The sequence below is a fragment of the Gymnoscopelus microlampas genome (assembly GCF_963454915.1).
Source record: "Gymnoscopelus microlampas genome assembly, chromosome: 1".
Taxonomy (NCBI): Eukaryota; Metazoa; Chordata; class Actinopteri; order Myctophiformes; family Myctophidae; genus Gymnoscopelus; species Gymnoscopelus microlampas.
Genome location: NC_139962.1, coordinates 55,475,569 through 55,502,068, shown reverse-complemented (window position 1 = coordinate 55,502,068; position 26,500 = coordinate 55,475,569). Strand labels below are relative to the sequence as shown.

The following is a 26,500-nucleotide window of genomic DNA, read 5'->3' as shown; positions in this document are numbered from 1 at the left end:
ACGGCCTTAGTAGCCGCCGAGCCGGCGACATCCTTGTCGTTGCAGAAGACCGGAGGGTCTTTTGTTGTCGAAAAAGGAGCCTTCTGGCCACGAGGCTGACTATGCAGGAGGGATTGGGCCAGTGTACGATCCATGGGTGGGGGGGGGCCTAGGCCCAGATCGGCCGCACCCGTGCAATCAATGTCGAAACGTGGACGTCTGGGATCCGCGTCGGGGGCTGTCGGATTATTCCACGATGAAGCGAGAGCCGTCGCGAAGCCTTTCGCCAGGGGAAGTTTGCTCTTCTTAGTAACCTTCTCCTCCACTGATTCGAGACCCTGGAAACCTGAGCTGTCGACGGGGGTCTCGCTTATCTCATCCCCTGGCCATTTGAGGCCACACCTGACGGTGGCTTTTTTGTATAGCTCAAGGAGGGGAAAATCTAATTTTTCGGCCGGCGGGGGGGCAGTGAGCGCCTCGGCGCGAGCCTCCGTAGGGGAGGGGGTTGGGGCGATGGCTAGGGTGAGGGTGGGGGGGCCGCGGTCCGCCGCGTGGGCATCCTCCGGGACGAACGCTCGGTCCACCACGTGGGCATCCTCCCGGACGATCTCCCCATCCTCCGCCACCTCGTCGATGACTTGGTAGTCCCGTTCACTTCCATGCCGCTCGGGTTGGTAAGGGGCGATGGTGTCATCCTCCTCGTCTGCCGAAGCTACGCTCCCAGGCGCCGAGGAATAGTGCGAAGCCGCACGGTGTTCGGTGCGGCTACCAGGTGGTGTGGGGGGGGGTTCCACGCGGGGCGAGGCACCCCCGTGGCCGTCCCTCGGCGGGGAGCGAGAGCGGGGAGGGTGAGTAGATCTCGGAGGCTCCAGAGCCCTGGAGCCGCTAGCTGTCGGGGGAAGACGCCGGCGAGAGGAGAAGTAGCGGTCGTCGCCATGCTGCTCCTCGTGGTCCTCGTAGAGGGATCGTGGAGGCTGGAAAAAATTCCGAGCCTCGTGGAAACGGGTCCTCCTCTCGTTGGAACTGAAAGACGCGCATTCAAAGCATCTCGGGTACAGCTCATAAGCGGCGTCCTCAGCGTGGGCGAGGCCTAGGCAGGCGACGCAGTGGCTGTGTGCGTCCCACTCATCGAGCATCTGGGGGCAGGAACGGGAGCCGCACCGCCGAAGTTGGAACTCCCGGCGGTCGGCTACTGCAGGACGACGTCGAGCCATAGCAAGCTAGGCTGCTAGCTAGTCGATAGATTCTTTGTTGGAGGGCTGTGCTCTTCTCCGGAAAAACACAGCGGACAGGGAAAAAGAGAGAGATCTGGGGAACTCTGTGGACGAGATCCGCCTCGTTGCTTTAGAGTTTGAGGACCCGCAGAAAACTCGTGCTTGTTTTGTAGAATTCGTAGTTGTAGATATTTTTGCTGCGTGAAGCTCCTTCATCTGAGGCAGAAGGAAGCCAAGAGAACGAACTTCCGTTTTCCGGTTCCTTTTATGCCTTTGGGGAAAGGACTACCGGAAAGAGACGGGAGACCCTCGGGGCCAAAAAGGGTTTTGGTCCTGAGGGAGTGAATGTGAAGCTTCTGTATCATCGCCAGAGGGCGCTGTTTCCCATATGTGAACACCGAGAGAGCAATGTAATAAAACCACACATACGTCATGTCCTAGTATGAGCCAATAGGAGCCTGCAAAAACTTGGATGTGTGTCTCAAAGAATACGATTATTGGCTGAATCGCGGAAAGTATATGTTATTTATATTATATATATACTGTAGTAATATTTTTCTGTCCCATTTTCATTTTTCACAAGATCGGTGGTTGTTGCAATTACCTGCACTACAATACTTAACCATATGTTGCGCTATGACGAAATAAACCCATAAAATGTAACAATGTGTTCTGTACTGCAATTCCAATGGTGAAAGCTGTGTTGTTTCACCCGGTGAAGGAATGGCGGATTTGGCCACACCCCGAAATACCCGTATGTGTGTCTCAAAGAATAGCGTCCCATATTATTATTATGTCATAATTGGCGAACATTTGGCGAAAATAACAGATCCACAAGCTCACCACACAGCGCAATGTGGATCAGCAATTCTGGTGTAGAGGGGGGGAAAAGGAGGGTGCCCAAGTTTAGACCCCTGGGGGACCCCGGTTAATGAAGTACAGTATAGGGTTTAAAGCAGTGTTGATTTTGACAGCAAATTTGTATTTAGTTTTAGTCATAGTCTTTTGAATGAAATTCCATTTAGTTTTACTCATATTTTAGTCATCTGAAATGTTTTAGTTTTTGTCTAGTTTTAGTCGACTAAATATGCAGTTGATTTAGTCGACTAAAATGTATTTTGGTATTTTCACAACGCGCACAGTGACGCGTTGTGAGCTTGTAGATCTGCTATTTTCAGAGCGCAACACTGGAGCGCAACCAAGCATGAAATGACTTGTCTTTTAGTTCTACTGGATCTCTTCTCCACTAGATCCCTCCCTAACATTTTAGTCTAGTTTTTATTTGTCGATGTAATTGTTAATATATGTAGTCTTAGTTTTAGTCACCATAGCTTAGTTTTTATTTAGTTTTCATCAGTGAAAAAAGGTAGTCGACCAACATTTTTCGTCATAGTTTTAGTCGACGAAATCAACACTGGTTTAAAGTGGTTAACGCTCCTTTCCCTCCGCGCCGTCAAACAAGGAGCTCCATTTTGAATGCACAAGCCTGTATGTGAGCCACCCCAGTCACAGAGCAGGCCCTATGCCCGCCTTCCTGATGTCTTTACAGAGGGCCATGCAGCCCTCTCCTCCAGCGGTCCTTGTCTCCCAGCAAGGGAAACAGTGTGACTACATGGCCCGCCTGTTAGTCACAGGCAATCGGGTGAGGAGAGAGAGAGACCCCCGTCTGGGCCGCACATACAGGCCTCTCTCCAGGGGGTCCTGGAACGAGGAGGAAGGAAGGGAGGTACGGAGAGGAGAGGAGAGGTGGGGGTGTACTGGGATCTGAGCCTCTTTGCGTCGCATAGATCGCCCTGCAACCCCCCCCCCCCCCCCTCTTCTGTCCATCCGTCTTCTGTCCATCCGTCTATCCACACACAGACCCGCAGCCTCTGTTCTAAATGGCACAGCCCAAACCCCCCCCCCCCCTCCTCCTACACCACCACCACCACCACCCATGGCGTGTGCCCTCGCCGGAATGCAAGCTTGATATGGAAACGACATGCATATGTATTCGTGTAGCCCCCCCCCCCCCCGGGCGTCGTATAGCCCCGAGCCAAACCCAAACTAATCATTGGGAGGCTTCTCTCTCTCTTCTTTTTTCCTACCAGCAGTGGAGGGCTAATTACATCTCGGCTTTATTAGCGTGTGTGGAGGTATAGTCTGGAATGTTTTGCATTTTCATATCTCATTCCCTCCGTTTAATGTCAGAGCTGTCTTTGGCGTTTTCATTTGATTTGGAGCCGTGGCGATTCCCCAAACAAGCTCTGAAAGCCCCCTTACCATCCAAGAACAAGGAAAACACCGTCGTACAATTACCTACCCTATTACATACATACTATTTCCTTGTTCATTATTACCCCGTACCATTACCTATATCTTCGCCAGGCCGGGAACAGCCGTGGTCGGGGATTATGCTTTCGGCCCTGTCCGTGCTTCTGTGAGACTGTGAGCGGCTGATTTCGGGCACCGCCGGACAGATCGGCGTGATGTTTTGCATGAAATAACCGGCAGCTTCATAGATATATATTTATCGTAGATACTATATCAAAGGCTTGGTATAAACACAGTAAAATGCCTTCTAGATTAACCCATTAAGACCGGGGACGCATCTGCGTCTCATTTTAAGATTTCTTTGGGCTATTCAAAAATAGCAGATCTACAAGCTCATAGCGCGGCACCGAGTGCCGCGCTACGAGCTTGTAGATCTGCTATTTTTGAAAAATCTTGAAAAAATATTTTCCAGATTTTTTTCAAAAAACTGTTGAGATTTAGATTTTTTTAAAGAATGGCCTCAGGTCTTAATGGGTTAAAAAACAAAATCTGTTAATTCTAGAAATGTCTTGAGAAAACTAACATTAATTAATGAATAATTCAGAGTGGGAATTGTGCCACGTTCCCGTACGTACATTCGCTATTACTGCCTTGTGCTACTGTATGTATGTGTGCATACGGTACGTAAACATAAACGTATTTCTGTCAACAGATAATGCAAGGACTACATATACTTCTGTCATCAAATGTTTTGATTACAGCATAGCTTCTTAGATGCAGTGTAAGCACAACAAACGGTATATATATATTTTTTCAACCAGATGAGCTCAAACAAGATCATTTTATTCACATAAAGGAATCACATTTGATAAAGAGCAGTAATGTTTCCACGCTTTTAAACTAAACAGACGTGTGCATTTCCTTTCCGCCCCCCTGATGCCACAGTATATAGCTCTAAATCGTGCAAACAGCCGTGTATTTATTACTCTCAAAGGCACGATGTTTATAAAGGTTTGGTTATGTTTTGGAACGGGTCTGGCTGGATATACGCACAGGGTCAAGCTCTCCATGAGGAAGTGACAGTGACAGGTGTGCACGCCATGCGGCGTTGAGTTGGAGGGGACACGCATAATCTCCAACTATATCCGTGGTTGCGTCGCCGGGTAGATTAACCCATTAAGACCCGTGTCATCTTTAAGATTTCTTTGGCTATTTTTTTTTTAAATCGTGAAAATATGGTGCAAATCTTTTAATGTATATATTTTTTATTTTTTTTGTTGTTGAAAAAAATGTGTATAATATCAGTGGTTCTCAAACCTTTTCATGTCAAGGACCATCCAAAAGGATATGTATTTGTCTGCGGACCCCCATCTGAAAATATTTTGTTCCAGGGACCCCCAGAAGCAAAACATTGAGTTAAAAATGTGTATATACATATTCAAAGATTTGCACACATTTTCACCATTTATTTTTTCAAAAATAGCAGATCTACAGGCTCATGAGCTTGTATATATCTGCTATTTTTGAATAGCCAAAGACATCTTAAAACGCCACGGATGCGTTCCCGGTCTTAACCCATTAAGACCTGGAACTGTGTCATTTTTAGATTTGAGCTCAAAAGCATTATGTTACACTTCGGGCTATTCAAAAATAGCAGATATACAAGCTCATAGCGCGGCACCGAGTGCCGCGCTACGAGCTTGTAGATCTGCTATTTTTGAAAAATCGTGAACATGTGTGCAAATCTTTGAATAAATATATTTTTAAAGCGAACATTTTTAACTCAAATCTTTGCTTCTGGGGGGTCCCTGGAACAAGATATTTTGATGGGGGTCCGCGGGCAAATACATATAATTTTGGGGGTCCTTGACATGAAAAAGATTGAGCACCACTGATATAGAAACATACGTTTTTCAGAAAACTGTTGAGATTTAGGAGACATGTAGAATCGGCTTCAGGTCTCAATGGGTTAATGGGTTAACTCTGAGGTGGCATGATTAGCATTAGCGCTGGAGGAGAGAGGAGATGAGTGGTGGAGGTGGTACCGCGGTTCACAGAGACGCGCTAATCATCTTTGTCAACCTCCCGCCGCGCTGTGTCAAGTTGCATGTAGGCTTACCGTGGCCTTATGCCGAGCAGCAGTAAGCAGTGGTGGAAAAAAAGTACTCGCATTAAAACAGAGTAAAAGTATCAATACCGCAACGTAGAAATACTCTGTTACAAGTAAAAGTCTGGTAATCAAAATGGACTTGTAAGTACAAAATAGGCATGCAAGTACCAAAAGTAAAAGTACTCATTGTGCAGAATGTCCCGTTTCAGAAGTTATCATATGTCTAAAATGTGTAAAACATCTTTTGAAAATAGCAGATCTACAAGCTCACAACGCGTCGCGATGCGACACGTTGTGAGCTTGTAGATCGGCTATTTTCAAATAGCCAACATTTAAATAGGGCTGAAGTGGTTAATGTATGTTTTGTAATAATAATCCAAATCTACAAGGTCACTAGTAACTACAGTTTCAAATAATTGTAGTGGAGTAAAAGCCCAATATTTGTCTCTGAGATGTAGTGGAGTAGAAGTAAAAGTACTGAAAATTAGAAATACTCCAGTAAAGTAAAAAAATACCTCAAAATTGTACAGTACTTGAGTAAATGTACTTAGTTACTTTACACTACTGGCAGTGAGGCCTTGGCATGGTGGTGGGCGTGTGTGCCTGAAAGAACTCAAGATGCCAGCACCGCACACACACACACACACACACACACACACACACACACACACACACACACACACACACACACACACACACACACACACACACACACACCAATACACAGGAACACATAAACAGACAAGGGGGAGGGTTAGGGCACAAACACACTCGTCGGAAAAGACGGTGGCATAAACACAAAATGACTGTGGAGTTTGAGCCTGTAAGGGGATGAGAGGCCACGCTGTGTGTGTTCCGCGGTTCTTTGTTCTCTCTTGTCAGCGCTATACTCAGAGGTTCCACCGCTCGCTCGCTCGCTCTGGGCCCGGGCCCTGTTAGCAGAACACGTCAACACTCGGGCTTTATTCAGGTCAGACCCAGAGTCGCTCCAGACCGACCGCCAGGGACGTGATAAATGGGCAGGAACTTTTTTTTTAGTTCGAGTGCCATGGGTTGCAGTCAGAGACATATTGAAAACGTTACGCCTCGAGTGACACCCGGGCCGTTCCACCACATGGTACATGGACCCCCGCGGCAACAGGACCATATACTGTACACTTAAAAACCACAGTCCACCTGGCGTCCCTGTTTCGAACATGTCGTTAGACTGTAGGTGAAACTTAACAAATTCTTGCCAACAATAGCGATGCCACGCGCTGTGCTTGTACTGTGTATCGGCTATTTTCGGCTAAGTTATTATAGCCCATTAAGACCTGAGGCCGATTCTACAAATGCCTTCAAAACCAGTAGTTCTCAAACTTTTTTGTGCCAAGGACCCTCAAATATATTTATGGCCACGGACCCCGATCTGAAAATGTTTTGTGCCAGGGACCCCCAGAAGAGAAGATTTGTGTTAAAAAATTCAAAATACATTTTCAAACCCTTTCAAGATTTTTCGAAAAATGTAAAAATAGCAGATGTGCAAGCTCGCAGCGTGGCACGAAGTGACGCGCTGTGAGCTTGTATATCTGCTATTGTTGAATAGCCAACGTTAAAATGACACAGATGCTTTCCTGGTTTTAATGGGTTAAGAAAAGGGAGCACACAATATCCTATTGTCCTTTTGACATTAAAGCATATTTATCACCCTACACACTGAAGACCTCCATTAGATAACAATAAAAGTATTCCTGCCTTTATAATTTTAGCTTTTGTCTCATTTCTATGTACTTGAATTGAGTTCATTCGGTCTAGAATAGTACGCCCACATTCCCGGTCTGCAGACTTCTGTCCAAACCACATATTTGTAGATGTTCAGTCAACTAAATCTAAACATCTTATTTTGTATATTTTTTAGCCTTTCATGATGTTAGCCATGACATCATGACCACCCAACAAAACATTTGCACTCATGTCTGTTTCTACGGCCAGCAGACTGACAGAAAGATATGAAAGAAAGAAAGAATGAAAGACAGAAAGAGCACAAAATTTGTTTTGCAACACAATGACAGTCTTAACCCTTTCAATCCGGGAAGTATCCGGCATACTGTGTCATAGTAGATTTGTAACCATTATTTTATACTTTGGGCTATTTAAAAATAGCAGATGTACAAGCTCGTAGCGCGGCACCGAGTGTAGCACTACGAGTTTGTAGATCTGCATTTTTTGGGGAAAATCGTGAAAATGTGTGCAAATCTTTGATTATATATATATAATTTTTTAACTCAAATCTTTGCTTCTGGGGAGTCTATACTGCCCTGCCAAGGTAAAGAGCAGTAACTACGAAAAAAATAACACTGAAAAATGCAAAAATTTTGCATCTGTTCTTGAGGTAATTGTTTATCCCCCAAAATCACAAAGGCTAATTTGACCTTTGGGATACAAAAATAAGTCGGCGTGTCCCAAAACGTAGTTACTGCTCTCTACCTTGGCAGGGCAGTATAAATGTCTTCTAAATCCTAACAGTTTTTTTTTTAAACTGTCAAAGACCCCCAAAATGATATGTATTTGTCCGCGGACCCCCCCCCCCCATCACAAAATATTTTGTTCCAGGGATCCCCAGACGCAAAGATTTGAGTTAAAAATGTATATATATAATCAAAGATTTGCACACATTTTCACGAATTATTTTCAAAAATAGCAGATCTACAAGCTCCTAGCGCGGCACTCGGTGCCGCGCTAGGAGCTTGTATATCTGCTATTTTTGAATAGCCAACGAAATCTAAAGTGACACAGATGCGTTCCCGGTTTTCATGGGTTAATGTATACTGACTGTCATTGTGTTGCATACAACATTTTGTGCTCTGCTTTTGGCATGGCACTGGTTTAATCCAGTGTTCGATTAGGTCGGTGAGGTCTTTCGGGGTCCCCGTGGTGGGTGGTGGTTTTGGGATAGGAGGTTCCAACAAAATGTGAGGTAAGACTGCGATATTAAAGGGATAGTTCACCCCCCAAAAATACTTATTTTCTATCAATTACACACCCCATGAAGCCCACACCCCTTGAATTCATGGAGATTTTTTAGATTGAATTGAATTGAATTGAAATTGACATCAAATTATTGGCTTAGGATGCGACAAAAAACAAAAAATCTCCATGAATTCAAGGCTCCACGGGGTGTGTAATCGATAGGAAAAATGACATTTTGGGGGTGAACTATCCCTTTTAAGGTGAAAAAACAAATTAGGAAATTCTTGTCACACAAAGGAAATGTGCAAATAAAAACAAACTCTTCCGTAATTTGATGAAATACCATGTAAACAGTAGCATACGACACAGCAACATACAGGTAAAAGACAACACATAGAATCTCCAAATTTGTATTGCGTCCTCGTCGAATCATACGTACTGATTACGTGCAGCCAGCGTGGTTTGGTGAGAAACTAAGCGTGAAGTCCGGTTAGAGATCTGTGTTTACTAAGTGAAGGGTAGTGGTCTGTAAACAGTTTGTTGGTATTAGTGTATACAGCCTGATTCATCAAACAACATGCTCCAACCCTCTGGAGCATCTTTACCCAACAGCCTGCCTCAGACCAGACGCTCTCCATCTCCCTGCCCTCAGTGTGTGTGTGTGTGTGTGTGTGTGTGTGTGTGTGTGTGTGTGTGTGTGTGTGTGTGTGTGTGTGTGTGTGTGTGTGTGTGTGTGTGTGTGTGTGTGTGTGTGTGTGCGTGCGTGCGTGCGTCACAAACACACCCTGCAGGTTGCCCTCTGCACCAGTGTTTTTTTTTGCCAAGGACCCCCAAATTGATATGTATTTGGCCACTTTGAGAACCAATACTCTGCACTGTATCATTACCGCTGATTCTCAACCAGCGGTCCACTGACTACCAGTGGTCCAAGGGAAAATATTTTTAAATATTTTAAAATAAGTGTTAAATAGCTCTATATTATGATAGTACTCATTGCTAGAGTGTTTGTTCAGTAAAAGGAGTCTCTCCAGCTGTTTATTAAACGGGAAATGCATTTTCAGTGCTCTCTCCTGATTGGCTTACATTTTGCCACCTACCTGAAAATGTAGCCTACTATGTTCTGTTTACTAAAGAGCTGGAGAGACCCCTGTGACTGCTCTGTAGCAATGATTACTATCAGAATATAGTACTCTAACCTTTTTAACAAAACAAAAAAATTACCAAAAGATATCACTTACCCTACCTTTTAAAAAATATATCTATTGTACCTTTGTGTTATGCATTACACATATGTTTACTTTAAAGGTAGGGTAAGTGATATGTTTTGGTTAAAACAAACGTTTTTTGTTAAAAGATTACTATTTTCTGATAGTAATACTTGCTATAGAGTGTTTGTTCAATAACATGAGTCTCCATGTCTCTCCAGTTCTTTAAAAAATCACACCCTGTGTGAAGGAAGCGGTGCCTTTGGGGCGGGGCTTAACTCATTTCAGTTCGTCCCTATTGGTGGTCTGAGTCCACTTACCAAATTTGTACTTGGTAGCATGCTGCAAACTGGAATGATGGCTGTTTAAAGCCCAGCCAATGGGCAGACAGAGGGGGCAGGGCTTAAGTAATTACAGTTCGTCCCTATTGCTGGTTTTAGTCCATGTACAAAATTTGGACTCCGTAGCATGCTGCGAACTTGAGTTATGGCTGTTTGAAGGCCAGCCAATGGGAAGACAGAGGGGGCGGGGCTTCAGCAATTCATGCTGGTCCCTATTGGTGGTCTAAGTCCACATACCAAATGTGGACTTGGTGGCATGCTGCAAACTGGAGTTATAGCTGTTTAAAATCCCGTGCTCATACGGGCGCTGGGGGTCCCTGGACCCCTCTTTGATAACTTCATCAATTCATGCTCGACTTGGTGGCATGCTGCAAACTGGAGTTATACTGTAGCTGTTTAAAATCCCGTGCTCATCCCGTGCTCATACGGGCGGACGGACATAACATACGCTGGGGGTCCCTGGACCCCTCTTTGATAACCAGTGGCACGTGTGGCCAATGAGAGGAGAGATGGCATAGGCAATCTGCAAGTCTGTGTGTGTGTGTGTGTGTGTGTGTGTGTGTGTGTGTGTGTGTGTGCGTGTGCGTGTGTTTGTATGTGTTGCTTCTTTGCCGTGCTCATCCCGTGCTCACACAAACGGACGGACGGACGGACACGCAGACAGAGTCAAACGTAGAGCGGTTGGCACCGCTAAAAACAGGAAATACATTTTCAAGCGGGTTGCAAAATTTCCTCCAATCAGGAGAGAGTACTCATTTATCAGCTTCACTTTTTTATAGTGTTACAGTTCCAATTTTGTCTGCTCATTTTTTGTGTCATCACTTCCAATTTCACTTGTTTAATCTGTATGTTGTCATGAATATGCATTATCTATTTAATAAAGAGCTGGAGAGACATGGAGACTCCTGTTACTGAACAAACACTCTAGTCTATAGCAATGACTACTATAAGAATATAGAGCTATCTGACACTTATTTTAACCAACAAAAATCACTTACCCTACCTTTAAATAATATTTCATAGGTCCATCAAATGTAAGAACATGTTTGAACTATAATAGGCGAAAAAGTTTCAAATGAAATAATGATTGTTAAGGGCCCGGACGGCTGGCGTGCGGTCCGGGCACCCAGGCTGCTAATGCAGCCTGACAGTGTGTCTCGGGTTCCAATCCCGTTCCCGACGACCTTTGCTGCGTGTCACTCCCCATATTTCTCTCCCCATGTCCTCTCAGTCTACTGTATTCTATCAAGTAAATGTCACGGTCCGCTCCTTGGGCCGTGGACTTTAACTTTATTATTTAGACCTTCCTGCCCTTATAAGGTAGTAGACTTATTAGGACTGTTATGTTGTATCGTTCCTATTGTGTTCTGTTACTTTGTTGTTGTTGCCCTGCTTTTGCGTTCCTTTATTTTGTAGTATTGTTTCCTGTTCTGCTTAGTTACAGTCTTGTCTCACCTCCCGTGTGATTAGTCTTGTTCTCCTCCTGTGTCCTCTTAGTCCCCCAGCCTATCCCAGTGTTGATTGTCTGTTGAGTTCACCTGTGTCTTATTATTTCCCTGTCTATTTAACCCCTGTGATAGCTGCTTGTTCATTATCTTATGTTGCGTGTAGTGTGATCATGGGTTTCAGTTCACTACTTTTTGAGTCAATAAACCCTTGAAACCGACCTGTTCAGCATCTGTCTCTCCTGCACTTGGGTCCTACATTCGGCCATGACTCAGACCGTGACAATAAAGGCAGATATTATTTTTTTTGATCGTTAAGGGTTTGATATACTTTGTTGCCAATCTACAAGCTCGCATGTTGTCGCATTTTGAGTTTGGGTTATGAAATAATCTGTCAACTTCTCTTACTGTATTTCTTTTCAGTTGTCAAACTAATAGTGCACAATGTAACATTCCCGTGATTTTAGATCAAATTGATCTAAAAATCCTGTATTCACATAGCAGTTAATTCCAGAGGGTGGTAGAGTTCTCAAATTCTGCCCGAACCCGACCCTACCCGACCTGTACCGACGTTTCCGGGCCGGGCAAAGCATGCTAATTTGTCGGGCCGAGCCGAGCATCGGGTTCCGTTAAAAAAAAAAGAAAAAAAAGGAATTTCAACTGCCCCTAGCGGCCCAACGGTAAGGCCGACGGAAATGGCAGTGGATGTGTTGGATGGGCTCAAAGTTAACTTTACTCAGGTATCTTGTTCGTCGCCGTCCGACCTTCCTAGCCCCAGTGTTGATTTCGTCGACTAAAACTATGACGAAAAATGTTCGTCGACTACCTTTTTTCACTGACGAAAACAAAATAAAAACTGAATAAAAACAAAGCTATGGTGACTAAAACTATGACTAAATATATTGACAATTTCGTGAACAGATAACAACTAGACTAAAATGTTAGTGAGGGACGAGTGGAGAAGAGATCCAGTTGAACTAAAATACACGTCATTTTATGTTCGGGTGTCGCCCCCTGAAAATAGCAGATCTACAAGCTCACAATTCGCTCACGATTTAGTCGATTAAAACTAGGGGCGGCAGTGGCTCAGGGGTAGAGTGGCCGGGTAGAGTGAACTGGAAAACCGCAAGGTTCCCAGTTCGATCCCGGGCTGGGGCGCTCCCCTAGAGTTAGTGTCGAAGTGTCCTTGAGCAAGACGCTGAACCCCTAATTGCTCCCGATGAGCAGGTTGGTGCCTTGCATGGTTTCCTCCGCCATCGGTGTATGAATGTGTGTGTGAATGGGTTAATGGCACAATCAATGTAAAGCGCTTTGGATAGAAGCACTGTATAAATGCACCATTTATAACTAGACTAACAGTAAAACATTTCAGATGACTAAAATATGACAAAAACTAAATGGAATTTGATACAAAAGACTATGACTAAAACTAAATCAAAATTTGCTGTCAAAATCAACACTACCTAGCCTGTGTTATAAAAAAAAATGGCGAAAATGGCCAGAACTCAAACATCGAATTTTGTATTTCTCAATGTGTATTTCTCTGACTCTTGTTCTGTTTGTTGTGTTTTCAGGGATGATGATGACATCAATGACGTTGCGTCCATGGCCGGGGTGAACCTGAACGAGGAGAGCGCTCGCATCCTGGCCACCAACTCAGAGCTGGTTGGAACGCACATCCGCTCCTGCAAAGACGAGGCCTTCCTCCACCCGGGCCTGCTCCACCGGCGCATCCTGGAGACAGGTGAAACAAACGCACCCTCACTATACATGGGGGAAAAAACATATCGTTGCTGTCGGGCAGAAACCTCTTATTTCCATATTTCAACTTTTTGTGTTTTTTTTGGTAAATTAACTCCCTACTTGATTTGATTGGTTGATTTGTTTATTTTGGACACTGTTAGAAGACAAAAGCAATTTACATAAAATAAACATAATACACTTAAAACAAGACATGACTCAGTCATGTATACCAGCTTGCTTTCTGTTTTCTCTGATTTCTCTCGCAGACTCTGGCAACACTGCCATAGAGGCGAGAGGCGTGTCTAGTTAGTACCATAGCTTGGGAGGACGAGACCGCCCGTTCAGAGTATGGGAAAAAGTGTCGAGAAAGTGTTGAGGAAGTGTTGACTAGACTCAGTCTCTTCTTAGACCAGCGTGCTTTGTAAGCTGGTAATAAGTATAAATAATAGTAAAGTATGAAAACAAATAGACGTTGTACTCTAGGGTGTTTGAAAAGGGCATAGGATGAAGTTAAAAACGTATCTAGTCCTATCCCTTATTGCTCAACAATCAAATAACCGAAATACAATTCTAAAATCTATGTAATGAAAATACTATGAAGACAATAAACTAACAGAAAAAAACCCTGATCATACTGCAGTGTCACACAAAAGCATCAAAAGTAGCAGATCTACAAGCTCGAAGCTTGTAGATCTGCTACTTTTGCTATTATTGAATTAGTCCGGGAGCCAAAGGGTGATTTTTGGCTGAACGTGGTTTCGTCGGTAAAAGTTTTTTTCTCAACTGATTCTTGCTGCTGGGGGTCCCCTCTTAAGGATTCAAGAGGGTGCCCAGTGAAATCCCTTGAGCATTTTTTATTATTAACCCCTTAATGCCCAAAACACAAAAAATTCACCCAAAATAGACTTCTATGGTATTTCATGCAAAATACTTGATCTAAATGCTTAAATTTGGTTTCTACAGTGTGTATCCATGTAAGTGGATGTGTACAGTGCATTAGATTTAATATGTATGCATTTTTTTATATTAACCCCTTCCTGCCCAGAACAACATAATCTTTAAACTGTGATATTGTACATGCACAGAAATCAAATCAAATCAAATGCATTAGATCTGCTTTCTATAATAGTGGAACTTGTTTCCTTTTGGATGAATGCACATTAACCCTTTCAGGCCTTCCATCTTGAGCATCCTGCACAAACATATTTACAGAACATATTCCCCTGGGGGGGGAAAAGAAAAGAAAAAAACATTTAAAAAAAATATATATATATTCCCCCAGCCCTAAGCCACCACTGCCTCAACTTATCCGCCCCAATAACCACGCGAGCCACCTTCCGGATAACCATGTCATTGGACAACCCGAGTCGGAAGACTCGGCGGGCCTGGGCTGCAGAGACAACCGAGCGGAGCTGCAAGAGGCCGATGCCGCCATCGGAATTGCATGAGTAGAGGATCCCGTTGCTAGACGATTGATGCAAGCGGAACCACTCCCTCACTCTGACCCGGATAGCCTTGTCTACATCCCTCAAGGGTGTGGGGGCGGTGCCTATGTGATCCGCGGCGTAAAGAACCCTCGGTAGGGCAAAGCGGTTCAACAGATCAAACTTCATTCGGGGATCGAGGGGGGCCCTGCCGATCCTGTCACTCCACGCGGAGATCGAGGCTTCGCAGGCCGGAGCCGAAAAAACGTCAAGCGGGCTCACTCTGAGGCCGAGATATTTCTCGTAACCAGCAGGATCGATCAGGTGCAACCGCTCACCGTCAAAGGCCCAATCGGTGTTAACATTGTAGGTGAGCCGGCCGCCCTTCTTTTCGATAAAGAACCCATGACACTTACCGGCGTTAACCCGCATGCCGGTAAGTTGGCAGAAAGCCCCCAGAATGTTCAAGTTTCTCCGCATGCCTTCCCTTGAGTCACTAAACAATGCTAGATCGTCAGCAAACACCATCGCCACCACGGAGACATCCCCGAAGGAGAATCCCCGCCCTTCGCGTTCGCTAGTGGTGATTAATGGATCAACCGCTAGATTGAAAAGTAGGGGAGACAGGGAGTCACCCTGTTTCACACCCACCTTCATTTCAATGTCTGGTGTTGTCCCTCCCCCACACCTGACCCTCGTCGTACATCCATTGTAGCCCGCAAAGATTACGTCCGCCATGTGCCGGTCGAGACCCCGCCCCTCCAGCACTGCCCGGAGGTAATGATGCGAGACCGTATCAAACGCTTTTTGGAAATCGATGAACACCACACCCAAAGGTTTGCCCTGCCCCTTACTGTGCTTTAACGTCGACTCGAGTAACATCAAGTTCTCCGAGCAGCCAGACGAGGGAATGAACCCCCGCTGTCGAGGGTGTAAGGGGCAGGCGGCTCTCATTCGCCCGTCGAGGATACGGGAAAAGAGACCGATAATCACCGAGGCGATGGTAATGGGCCTCCAGTTGCCAAGTAGGACTAGCTTGGCGGGGTCATCACTTTTAGGGATAAGCGTCGTACGGCACCGCTTCAGGCACTGGGGGACATAGCCAGCGACCAACCACGACGAGTAGATGTGCGCGAGTTGCGAGCCGTCAGGGTCCCATAGTAGCAACTCAGAACGAGTGGTACCGTCGGGACCGGCCGCTTTGCCATTCTGCATGCGCTGGAGACAAGAGTGAACCTCTTCACCGAGATCAAATCGCCAAGGACAGTATTGTCAGCCCCACCGAAGGAACGGAAATGGCCCAGTCCAAGAAACGGTCGCTCTAGTCCCCAAGCATTTTGGTAGAAACGATGTATTCCATGCATGGGTATCGGACACCCGATAACATTGTCCCCGTCTAGGACAGTTTTGGCTAACCGCTTCCTATCAGAGTGGTACAGCCGCCTCAGAAACACCCGGCGGTGAAACCTTTGCAGGCGACTGCCCCTTCTGCCAGGCACTTCTCCACTTATCTCTCTCTGGCGACGCAACTGTTTCGGCGGAGACCCCAGGCTACTAATTAGCCAGTTAGCTTTGGCTTCAATGGATCGCACCGAACACTCTTCAATCTTCAAAAAGAGGTCGGAGTCTTCCCCCAGTCTGACCCCATCAATACCCGCGTCTTCTACAAGACGTCGAAGTGCCTGTTTCATCAACACGGGCTGTAACGGAATCATGTCAGGAAATTTCAGCCCTTGGACGAGTGTTTCATCATCCAGCACGACTGGGGGACGACCGCCTCTCGCACGGTCAGCCTTTTCAAGGCTACAAGCCTTACCCCTCACCTGCTCCTCCGTCCTCCCCCGCCCCAGGTCTTTAGCCACGGACTTCCACGACCAGGTATCTCTGGGACGGTTCATAAGAACTCGTAGCTCATTGACCTCCTCCACGGTCCAACGCCGGTGCTTACGCCCCCGAACCTGCTGTTTCCCACGTCCCGGGTTCTCGCTTGGCATGTTCAGTTATTTGTGTCTGCTTAGCATGTGATTGGTCCGGCCGGCACGTGAGAGGGCCCTGAACGAACAGAGCCCACAGGAAAAGTTAACCACGATAACCGGTTTGCACCAGGCAAAGTGGCACCGCACCGCACGCGGTTTAGAGCTCTCCCAGGTATCATTTACTGCATTTGTACCTTACCGTCAAATCATGGTGTCTGGACGCAAAAAGCGGAACCAGTGAAAGGACACCGACGATAGGTACGCCACAAAGAACACACGGCCTATCAAATGGGATAGGGATAGACAGGACACGGGGGAGTTGACCGGAGCCGGCCGCGGAATCTCGGAGGTATAGTCTCCCGGCGGCGTGCACTGCGACGGTCACCACTTCCTCCTTTGCCCCCTAGCCAGGTCGACGGCATGTTACGGGGGATCGGCGCCCGTGGCCCGGTACGCAGCTGTTTGGTCGGTCGCCGGAGTACGCGATGCAAGCAGGGTTTGAGAAACGGAGTCTCCGGAGAGCGCCTTTGCGCCCCCGCCGCATACGGATCTCCTCGCCGAGCCCTGTGATGGGGCTCGAGGCGAGGCCGACAGTGGGGGCCCTCAGGCGGTCCGTGGCAGGGCAACTTGGTCAGACGGTGCGTCTCGGTCTCGCTAGGCCGGGGTCGGCCGCGGAGGAGTGCGGAGGACAGGCCACCGAGGCCTCTCCGCACGTGGTCCCTCCGCGCCTGGTTGGGCCCGCAGGCTGCAAGCAGCGTCCGTTGACGGGCATCTTCCACCAGCATGCAACCCAGTGAAATTTGGATGGGAAAAAGACATAACTAACATTTCACTGAGCCCAACCACTCTACCTGAAGGTTGCAAACCTGCCCCAGACTACATTTTGCAAATGATTAAATGTGGCTGCAAAACTGACAACCCATGCAATTCCAAAAAATGCAGCTGCAGAGTACATGGTTTGGCATGCACATTGTCCTGTCACTGTTATGTTGTAGGATGCTCAAGACAGTTTTAGATAGGATTCTTTCCTTTTTCTTTTATAAATTCCTTTAAACTTGTTTTTTCTCTCCGTCTCTGATTCTGGTGTCTCAGGAAAATGTGGTTAGTTGGTATCATTGGACCTTAACATGGGATATGCTGTATATGACCACTTCCACATAAACATTATTAATTTCTTATACAGCTAATTTGAAGCATTTGAATTGATTTACTGTGCATAACATGTCATAAATCAAAAATTTTAATGGATGTTGGTGCTTCGGGTGTGAAGGAGTTAATATCTATGAAATGTTCTAATGTGAAATCAAAAAACAAAATTTTACACATCCACGTTCATTGATAAACACTGTAGAAATCAAATTTTATGCGCTATATCAATATTTTTGCATAAAATGCCATAAAAAACGTTTTTTGTTTTTGGGCATTTAAGGGTTAATGACTAAAAGATGGTTGGCCTCAAAGGAAACATGACCAGTTCCACTATTAGACTTAGTAGAAAGCAGATCTGATGGATTTGATTTGATTTCTTTACATGTTCTATTTCACAATATCACAGTTTAAAGATTAAGTTGTTCTGGGAATGAAGGGGTTAATATTTAAAAGTTTACAAATATTAAATCTAATGCACTGTACACATCCACTTACATGGATACACACTGTAGAAAGCAACTTTTAAGCAATTAGATCAAGTATTTTGCATGAAATACTATAGAAGTCTATTTTGGGTGAATTTTTTGTGTTTTGGGCATTAAGGGGTTAATAATAAAAAATGCTCAAGGGATTTCACCGGGCACCCTCTTGAATCCTTAAGAGGGGACCCCCAGCAGCAAGAATCAGTTGAGAAAAAAACTTTTACCGACGAAACCACGTTCAGCCCCATGACTCCCGGACTAAATTTGAATCCTGAAAAGTAACAATTCTGGACATATGAGGTTTTCCCATCCGACGATATGGAGCTGTCAGGAACATCTATTTAGGACGCTGAAATGTCTACTGTGTGCATTACTCACTTCGGGGAAGATACGTTGTGAGCTTGTAGATCTGCTATTTTCCTTACAAAGAGATTTGGTGTAGGGGAGGAGGAAAAAAAAGGAGTGGACCAAGTATAGAGCCCCGAGGGACCCCGGGCCAACAAAGTCTATTGGGTTTAAGTCAGGGGTCTTCAATAGGGGGTTCGGGACCCCTAAGGGGTCCTCAGAGTTACTACAGGGGGTCCGCCAAATCTTTGTGTGATATGTTTGTTTTTTTTTGGCAAAGAGGTTTGGTGTAGAGCGAAAAAAGAGCAGACCAAGTAAACGAAAAAAGTTGAATCTGAAGCACAATTTTGTACAATATAGAGGGGGTCCCTGCTTCATCTCTCACTCAGCTAGGGGGTCCTTGGCCTGAAAACGTTGAAGACCCCTGGTTTAAGTGGTTTAGAAAGGACCTCCCTTAAGAAAGATGTTATTACCAGACCACCCTGAGAGTGTGATGATGAAGTCAACGTCTTTTGTCTGTACAATATCACACCGTTGTTGCCTTTGCATACGTTGTGACATGAGTAAAGACTGCGTTATTTTTTTTACCCCCTCCTTCAGTGAGGCCAAGACTTTTCCCTTGTTTGGCCTCCGTTTTCTCCTCTTTTTTTCCCCTTTTTGATACACTGTTCTTCACCTCTTTTAATGAATTCTTCAGTGGCTGTCTGAACTCGCTTGGACCCCAGGCAGGCACATAAATACTTTATGGGCCTTGTCGTTTGAAGGTTGCATGTCAGATTGTCCTGTGATCTAAAATAAACCGTTTTGGAGGATGAGTCTAGCCTATGAGATTTTTTCGGTTCTATTTTGTCTTCTCGATGGGAACCGGCTAACAGTCAGTCGCCGTACCGGCGTTGTGTTGCTGCTATAATCAATAGAGTCAAGCGGGTCTCTCTTGCCTGGCCCACATGGGGGGGCCTCTCGTGTGATAATGTCTTTATTAGCCTCCTTACTGCTGGCAGTGAGAGGATGAACTTAACTGCTCCGTGTAGTCAAGGTGCTTATCGCTAGCACATTGACCCCCTTGTCAAGACCTCAAGTAGAGCTGCAACTATCGGTTATCGGATAATCTTTATACTTCGTCGTACAAAACATACATACTTGCTGTGGTGGGGAAAAGTACTCACATTTCTTACTTAAGTAAAAGTATCAATACTGCAATGTAGAAATACTCTGTTACAAGTAAAAGTCCGAAAATCAGAATTTACTTCAGTAAAAGTGCAAAAATTGGCATCAAAATCTACATAAAGTACCAAAAGTAGAAAGTTCTCATTATGCAGAATGTCCAATTTCACAAGTTTTCAAATGTACAAAAGTAGAGGTCCGCGCACAGGGCTCTAGTGAGGGCCCGCTTATCTTAGGGTTACAAAATCGTGGGATATGTTGTTGTTGTGTTTAGTGTGAAACAATGAGACGGGAAATGATAACGGAAGGGAATGAGTGAATGATAACGGAAGACGGGACTTTTCTCTAATGTAATAACGGATGTATTAAAATCTTTTGAAAATGGCAGATCTATAAGTGCCAGAGTTTTATTAGAATAGGGTACAATCTAGTGCTGGCATTCTTACCATTTACGCTGATATGTTGCGTGCTGTAGAAGCCTCGGCGAGGACGCGGATGTAAACAAAGGGTACGTGCACGACGGTGGAGGGTCCCGACTATCGCCTGGAACAATAGTATTTCTAACGCGATCCGCCATTGCAGAGTGATCGCCCATCGAAAACGGCTCGTTTCCACCACGTTAAAAAGAAATGGAGATATGAAGCTTTCTCTCAAGGAGTTATAATGGGAGTGGACGAGAGGTAGTTTTTTTTTGGCATGGATCCACATCCGTCCTTTCCATTGTAGAGACTCCGTGGATGATCCCAAAGTTGCGTTAGGGCGCCCCTGTGTGGAAAAAATATATTAAAAACATAAATGACACACATAAATTGGCTTAAACGGTTATAACCGTTTAGGGCACTCCACGCAAGTACGGCACTTGAGTAAATGTACTCAGTTACTTCACACCACTGGTGTGTAGTGTAAAGACTGTTGCGCTCAGGGTTGCCAGATCTGCTTATTATAATTTCCCCGCAAGATTGTATTTGAAAATAGCAGATCTACAAGCTCACAACGCGTCGCATCGCGACGCGTTGTGAGCTTGTAGATCGGCTATTTTCAAATAGCTGATGTACATGTTAAAGTACTCGTGTGGCCCATAGTCGCTTCTTTTGGGCTGGTTTTCCTAGACCTGGTTGCTTGTTTCTCTCACAGAATCTGGCAACACTGGTTGCGCTGCACCTTGGTGAGCTTTGTTATCCATTTGCCTCAGATCTCCCCATCCCGTAAAAAATAAACTACCCCCCCCCCCACCCCCCCCCCCCGGGTGTGAAGAGGTCACACAGCGTGACGCAGAGCAGGAGGCTGGGTCGCCCCCTGCTGGGCTATAGTGGCAGCAGCGTAGCTCTGTTGTGTCAGTGATCGGTTGGAGCCACACTCCCAGCTGACAGCGGTCCCAGGGAGGCTCTGCCCAGCCTGCCAGCTCCGTTCTCAATCAGCCTCACACACACTGTCCTGGGCTGCTCCACCTCTGTTACCCTACACGCACACAAGCACGCACGCAGCGCACGCGCAGACACATGCACGCACGCACACACACACACACACACACACACACACACACACACACACACACACACACACACACACACACACACACACACACACACACACACACACACACACACACACACACACACACACACACACACACACAGTGGTGTAACTAAGTACATACACTCAAGTACTGTACTTAAGTACAATTTTGACATATTTTTGTACTTTACTTCTACTCCACTACATTTCAGAGGCAAATATTGTACTTTTACTACACTTCAATTATTTGAAAACTTGAGTTACTAGTTACTTTATAGATTTTGGATATTATTACAAAACATTAGTTAACTCTTTCACTACCAGACTTATTTCTGGCTGCGTGCACCCACCCACCCACTGCCAGCGATTAATCACTAATCACAGAGGGTTTCACTATGCTTCCATGAAAAAAAAGAAAAATGTCATCGCGACCTCCCCGTTCGCTTGTTATACGCCTTTGAAAATAGCATGTCTCGGCCAAAAATACATAGTAACAGAAAAAAAGTACACAGGAGCCGAGATACAGGATTTTTAAGTAATACGTTAACCAAGAAGTGAATGGAGCAGTAAATCTTCGGTTTACGATATCTTGAGTTCTGTGAGAAAAACTTCTTTTTTTTTATTACGATTTTTATGTCAGTGGCAGTATTGGTAATCGGGAATAATTACGTTTTTTACGTCAGTGGCAGTGAAGTTCGGTCCGTCCTACTGCCCCCCCCCCCCCCCCCCCCCCTCCTTTGACCTCTGCCCTCTGCTGCCCCCGCTGGTAGGTAGGTGTCGGTGGACACCAGGGTTAGATGATGTGGCCTTTAGGCTCATCATGCATTAGGTTAAAGAAAAGGACAGTTCTATCTGTACAATGTTTGCCTGTCTGTTTCTCTATCTCTATGTCCCCCCCTCTCTCTCTCTCTCTCTCTCTCTCTCTCTCTCTCTCTCTCTCTCTCTCTCTCTCTCTCTTTATTTCATCCCCTTACTTTCCCCCATCACCACCACTGCAGTCTTTTATTCATCACTATCCCTGAATTCCTCATCTTTCTTTGCCTCTCTTTCCCCTGTTTTATCTCTCTCCTGGTCTCTGTCTATTTTCCTCCCCTCTCTCTCCCCTCTCTCTTCCCATCCTCTCTGTCCCCCCCCAGCCCCTCCCTCTATATACCCATAATTCTTCAGGCTTGTCCTTGAGCTGAGGGGGGCAGTTTCATTTGTAGGAACGACAAACAGACAGAGTCCCCCCTGACCAGCGGGGACCAGCACACACGCACAGCTGGGGCTCTCTAGAATAGCCCCTCAAAGTAAATGATAGTCCACCGCTACCTCAAAGGGCTAACTCTACTGAGACACACACACACACACACACACACACACACGCACATACACTCGCACACGCGCGCACGCACACCCACAAGCACACATACACACGCACGCACGCACATGTATGGACATGCAAACATACGCATACCTGTAGACACACAGCTGTACACAAACACAGATACAGGCTCATCACACAAACACTTGCATAAAAGCACGGACGTTCGCACACACACACACACACACACACACGTGAGCGCGCGCGTGCGCGCACATACAACTCCGATGAGACTGTTGTGCGGTGCAGTGAGTTGACTTGCCTCACACAGGGGCAGTTGGATGAGGCTAACTTTAGTCAAAAATAAAACACGGGTCCAGATGGCTGAGAGTGGATGATAAATGGGTCTGTCCCGGTCCTGGCCATATGCCATGTGCTCGCCGTGTCACAGGTTCAAATCCGCCTCATAAACCCTGTCCACACCTCCACGTTCCATATTTTTCTTCCACTGGAGCAATATTGACACGTTTTCCCCAAATCACAAGAGGCTTCAATATTTAATAGATGGGGGGAAAATAAGATTCATAGTGCTCAAAGAGTAGAATCTCATGCCTGCAAATTCAGTAAAGGTTTTTTGTTCTATTTTTCTTTAACAAATAAGTAGTATTTTAGCTGGCCAATTAATACTCTCTATACTCCCCCAACCCCCTCGCCCCCATACCATTTCTCTTTGCCGAAAATAGACGATCTACAAGCTCACAACCCATTATGTTGCAACATTTTGTGAGCTTGTAGATATGCTATTTTTCACTGAATGTTCGCCTATGATGACATGGCCAGTATAGGCCCCGCTAGGGTTCAACTGGTTAATATTACTGCCACGTTATTTGGCACAACACATTACAATGCATGTGACCCCGCCCCCCCCCCGCCCCCCCACACACATGTACCCCTCATTGGACAATGGACATAGCATCTAACACAACATAAATGCCATGAAAATAATACTACAACTATCATTCCAAAGTTTAGTTGAAAACATGTATTTTGTGACTCATTAATGTGGTGTAAATTCTAACAGTCCGTGTTGCTGCAAGCTGAGGAATGCATTTTCCTCATCTGTCCCTCCTTCAAGGTTTTCTAAAACGACCCCATTGCGTAAATATCTTATTTTTCAGTAAAGCGGATGAAGCCCATTTGTAAGGTTTACCTTTTGACATCGCTGCAGACCCAGAGAAATATATCTTTTCTTCACATTTTCACACTAATTATCCCGGCTAGCAGGATTCACTGAGCGCCTTTCAAGATGGGAGATGGCGAGAAATATGAGAAGTATATGTATTGTACGGCTGATTTAAATAATTGGTGTGGTTTACGTAAAAGGGCTGCCAGGGAGAAAATTATGTTAATGGGGTATTTTAACCCATTCAAGCCGGGAACGCATCTCTGTCATTTTAGATTTCTTTGGCTATTGAAAAATAGCAGATATACAAGCTCATAGCGTTGCCGCGCTATGAGCTTGTGGACCTGCTATTCTTTTTTTTTTTATCTCGGAAATGTTGTGCAAATCTTTGAATATATGTATTTTTAAGCGAACATTTGTAACTCAAATCTTTGCTTCTGGGGGGATTCTACAAATGTCTTCAAAATCTTAACACTTTTTTGAAAAAAGGTATGTCAAGGACCCCCAAAATGATACGTATTTGGCCGTGGACCCCCATCTAAAAATATTTTGTTCAAAATGTTCGAAATGTTCAAAAATGTTCGCTTAAAAAAAAATCTATATTCAAAGATTTGCTCAAATGTTCACGATTTTTCAAAAATAGTAGATCTACAAGCTCATAGCGCGGCACTCGGTGCCGCGCTATGAGCTTGTAGATCTGCTATTTTTTAATAGCCCAAAGACATCAAAGACATCAATTTAGCACTTTGAGATTTCTTGTAAATGTAAAGTGCGTTATAAATAAAATCCATTATTATTATTATTATTATTATTACATCTTAAAATGACACACACACAGATGCGTTCCCGGTCTTAATGGGTTAAAAGGAGGTTTTAAAAAACAGACGGAAAACCTCACAATGTCTGTCCTCGTATTCCATGTGACTTCAGAGAGAGAAGGGGGGGGGGTTTTGGCTCCGAGGAAAGCGATGTTATCCTCAGAGTGGAGAGATGGTCAATGTTGTTTACACACATGAAAGGCATTTAGCAGGACCACGGCAACAGAACAGAGCACATGCTGGCGTTTTGCTGGGAATTGGTACCAAGTATTCAAACAAATTAACTTTTCCCTGTGATCTGTCCCGTAGTCTGGGATTTTAATTGCGTGTATAGTAATCCCAAGATTTCTATCTCTTTTTCTTCCGTGTGTATGGGCGTCTGTGCGTGTGTGTGTATCTGTGCGTGCGTGTGTGTGTGTGCGTGTGCGTGTGCATGTGTGTGCGTGTGCGTGTGTGTGTGCATGTCCTCTGTGGCTGGCAGCTAAGAAGTTCGGAGTGACTGAGGTACCCATGGAAGCGGTGACGTTCATCGCCCATGCCACCCAGTCTCGCCTCCGCACTGTGGTGGAGAAGGTATCCACCATAGCACAGCACCGGCTGGATTCCTGTAAGGTAAGCATGCACGCACACACACACACACACACACACACACACACCTAGGCCCGCACTCACTCACGCACACACACACACACACACACACACACACACACACACACACACACACACACACACACACACACGAACGCTAACCACATGAAACGTCAGTAAAGTCAAATTGACATGCCGACCCCAATCTGCTGGTTTCATGTCCAGCGTTTGTCCCTAATTGCTGATACAGGAACACAAATCCAGGGAACACAAACACTATACCTCGACGGACACCAGTGGTGGGAAAAAGTATTCAAATGTTTTACTTAAGTAAAAGTATCAATGCAATGTAGAAGTACTCTGTCACAAGTAAAAGTCCGGAATTAATTGCTGTATTTACATGTAAATATTATGCGCACGCAGAGACACAGGAATGCACAATCATGCAAATCAAATGCCCACACAACAAGAATGCGTGCGAACGCCAAGACATAAAACAAGCACTGCAACATTAATTTAGTCGAGTATTAATTGTTAGTTTCAACACTGCCTTAGTCACACCTCAGCTGTGAATACACAGATAAATCACCCATATTAACATGCTCTTTCCTCTTTTTTCTTATACCCATACGTTGATATAAAGGATAGCGCCGATTTTTCAGTCAAAACTTTGCCAAAAAATAACAGCCTCTTAAACTTGTCGGTCTCCTGTGGTGAGTTTATATTTTATTTACTTTTGCCTTGATAAATAACCCGTTTCATCGGTTTCTATCGAAAGTGAGCCTCGAATTGTCCCGTAACCTAAGACAAAACGGAAAAATACGCAACTGAAAAAAGAAAAAAGAAACTTTGAAAAGGTGTTTTCTTTCCTGATGGAGAGAGAGAGAGACAGAGAGAGAGAGACTGGGGGGAGGAGGGGGAGGGGGAAAAGGGGATAGAGGAGCGACGCAACTACAGCTGTCCCCCGTCTCCTTTAGCACACTCCTGTCCCCCCCCCCCCCCCCCCCCCCCCTTTTTTTTGCGGTTTTGTAAATGAGGCGTGTGAGAGGCGTGAAGCCATCTCGTCTCTCTGAAGCCACTCTGTTGACATCAGCGGAAAAAGACAGAGAGAGAGAGAGCAAGAGAGAGAGAGAAAAGACACTGCTGTGGTGTCGGTGGCCCTGAAAAGGAGAGCGCAGGGTTTTTCTTTTTTTTCGACGGCGGCAGCAGCAGCAGCAGCTATGGCAGGAGTGCAGTCTCAGCGGCAGAACAAAGCGCGAGGGGAGGATGAGAGAGAAAAAGAGAGAGAGAGAGAGAGAGAGAGAGCACTGGCGA

General features: G+C 45.4%; 1 protein-coding gene across 1 annotated transcript in view; it reads left to right on the top strand.

Annotated features, from left to right (window-relative positions):
• LOC311059068 (transcription initiation factor TFIID subunit 4) overlaps positions 1-26,500 on the top strand; it is a 146,640-nt gene that overhangs the window by 56,183 nt on the left and 63,957 nt on the right. The window contains exons 9-10 of the mRNA XM_084076686.1: positions 13,071-13,240; positions 25,080-25,210. Of these exons, the coding sequence (XP_083932812.1) occupies positions 13,071-13,240; positions 25,080-25,210 (301 nt within the window). The remainder of the gene's footprint in view (positions 1-13,070; positions 13,241-25,079; positions 25,211-26,500) is intronic.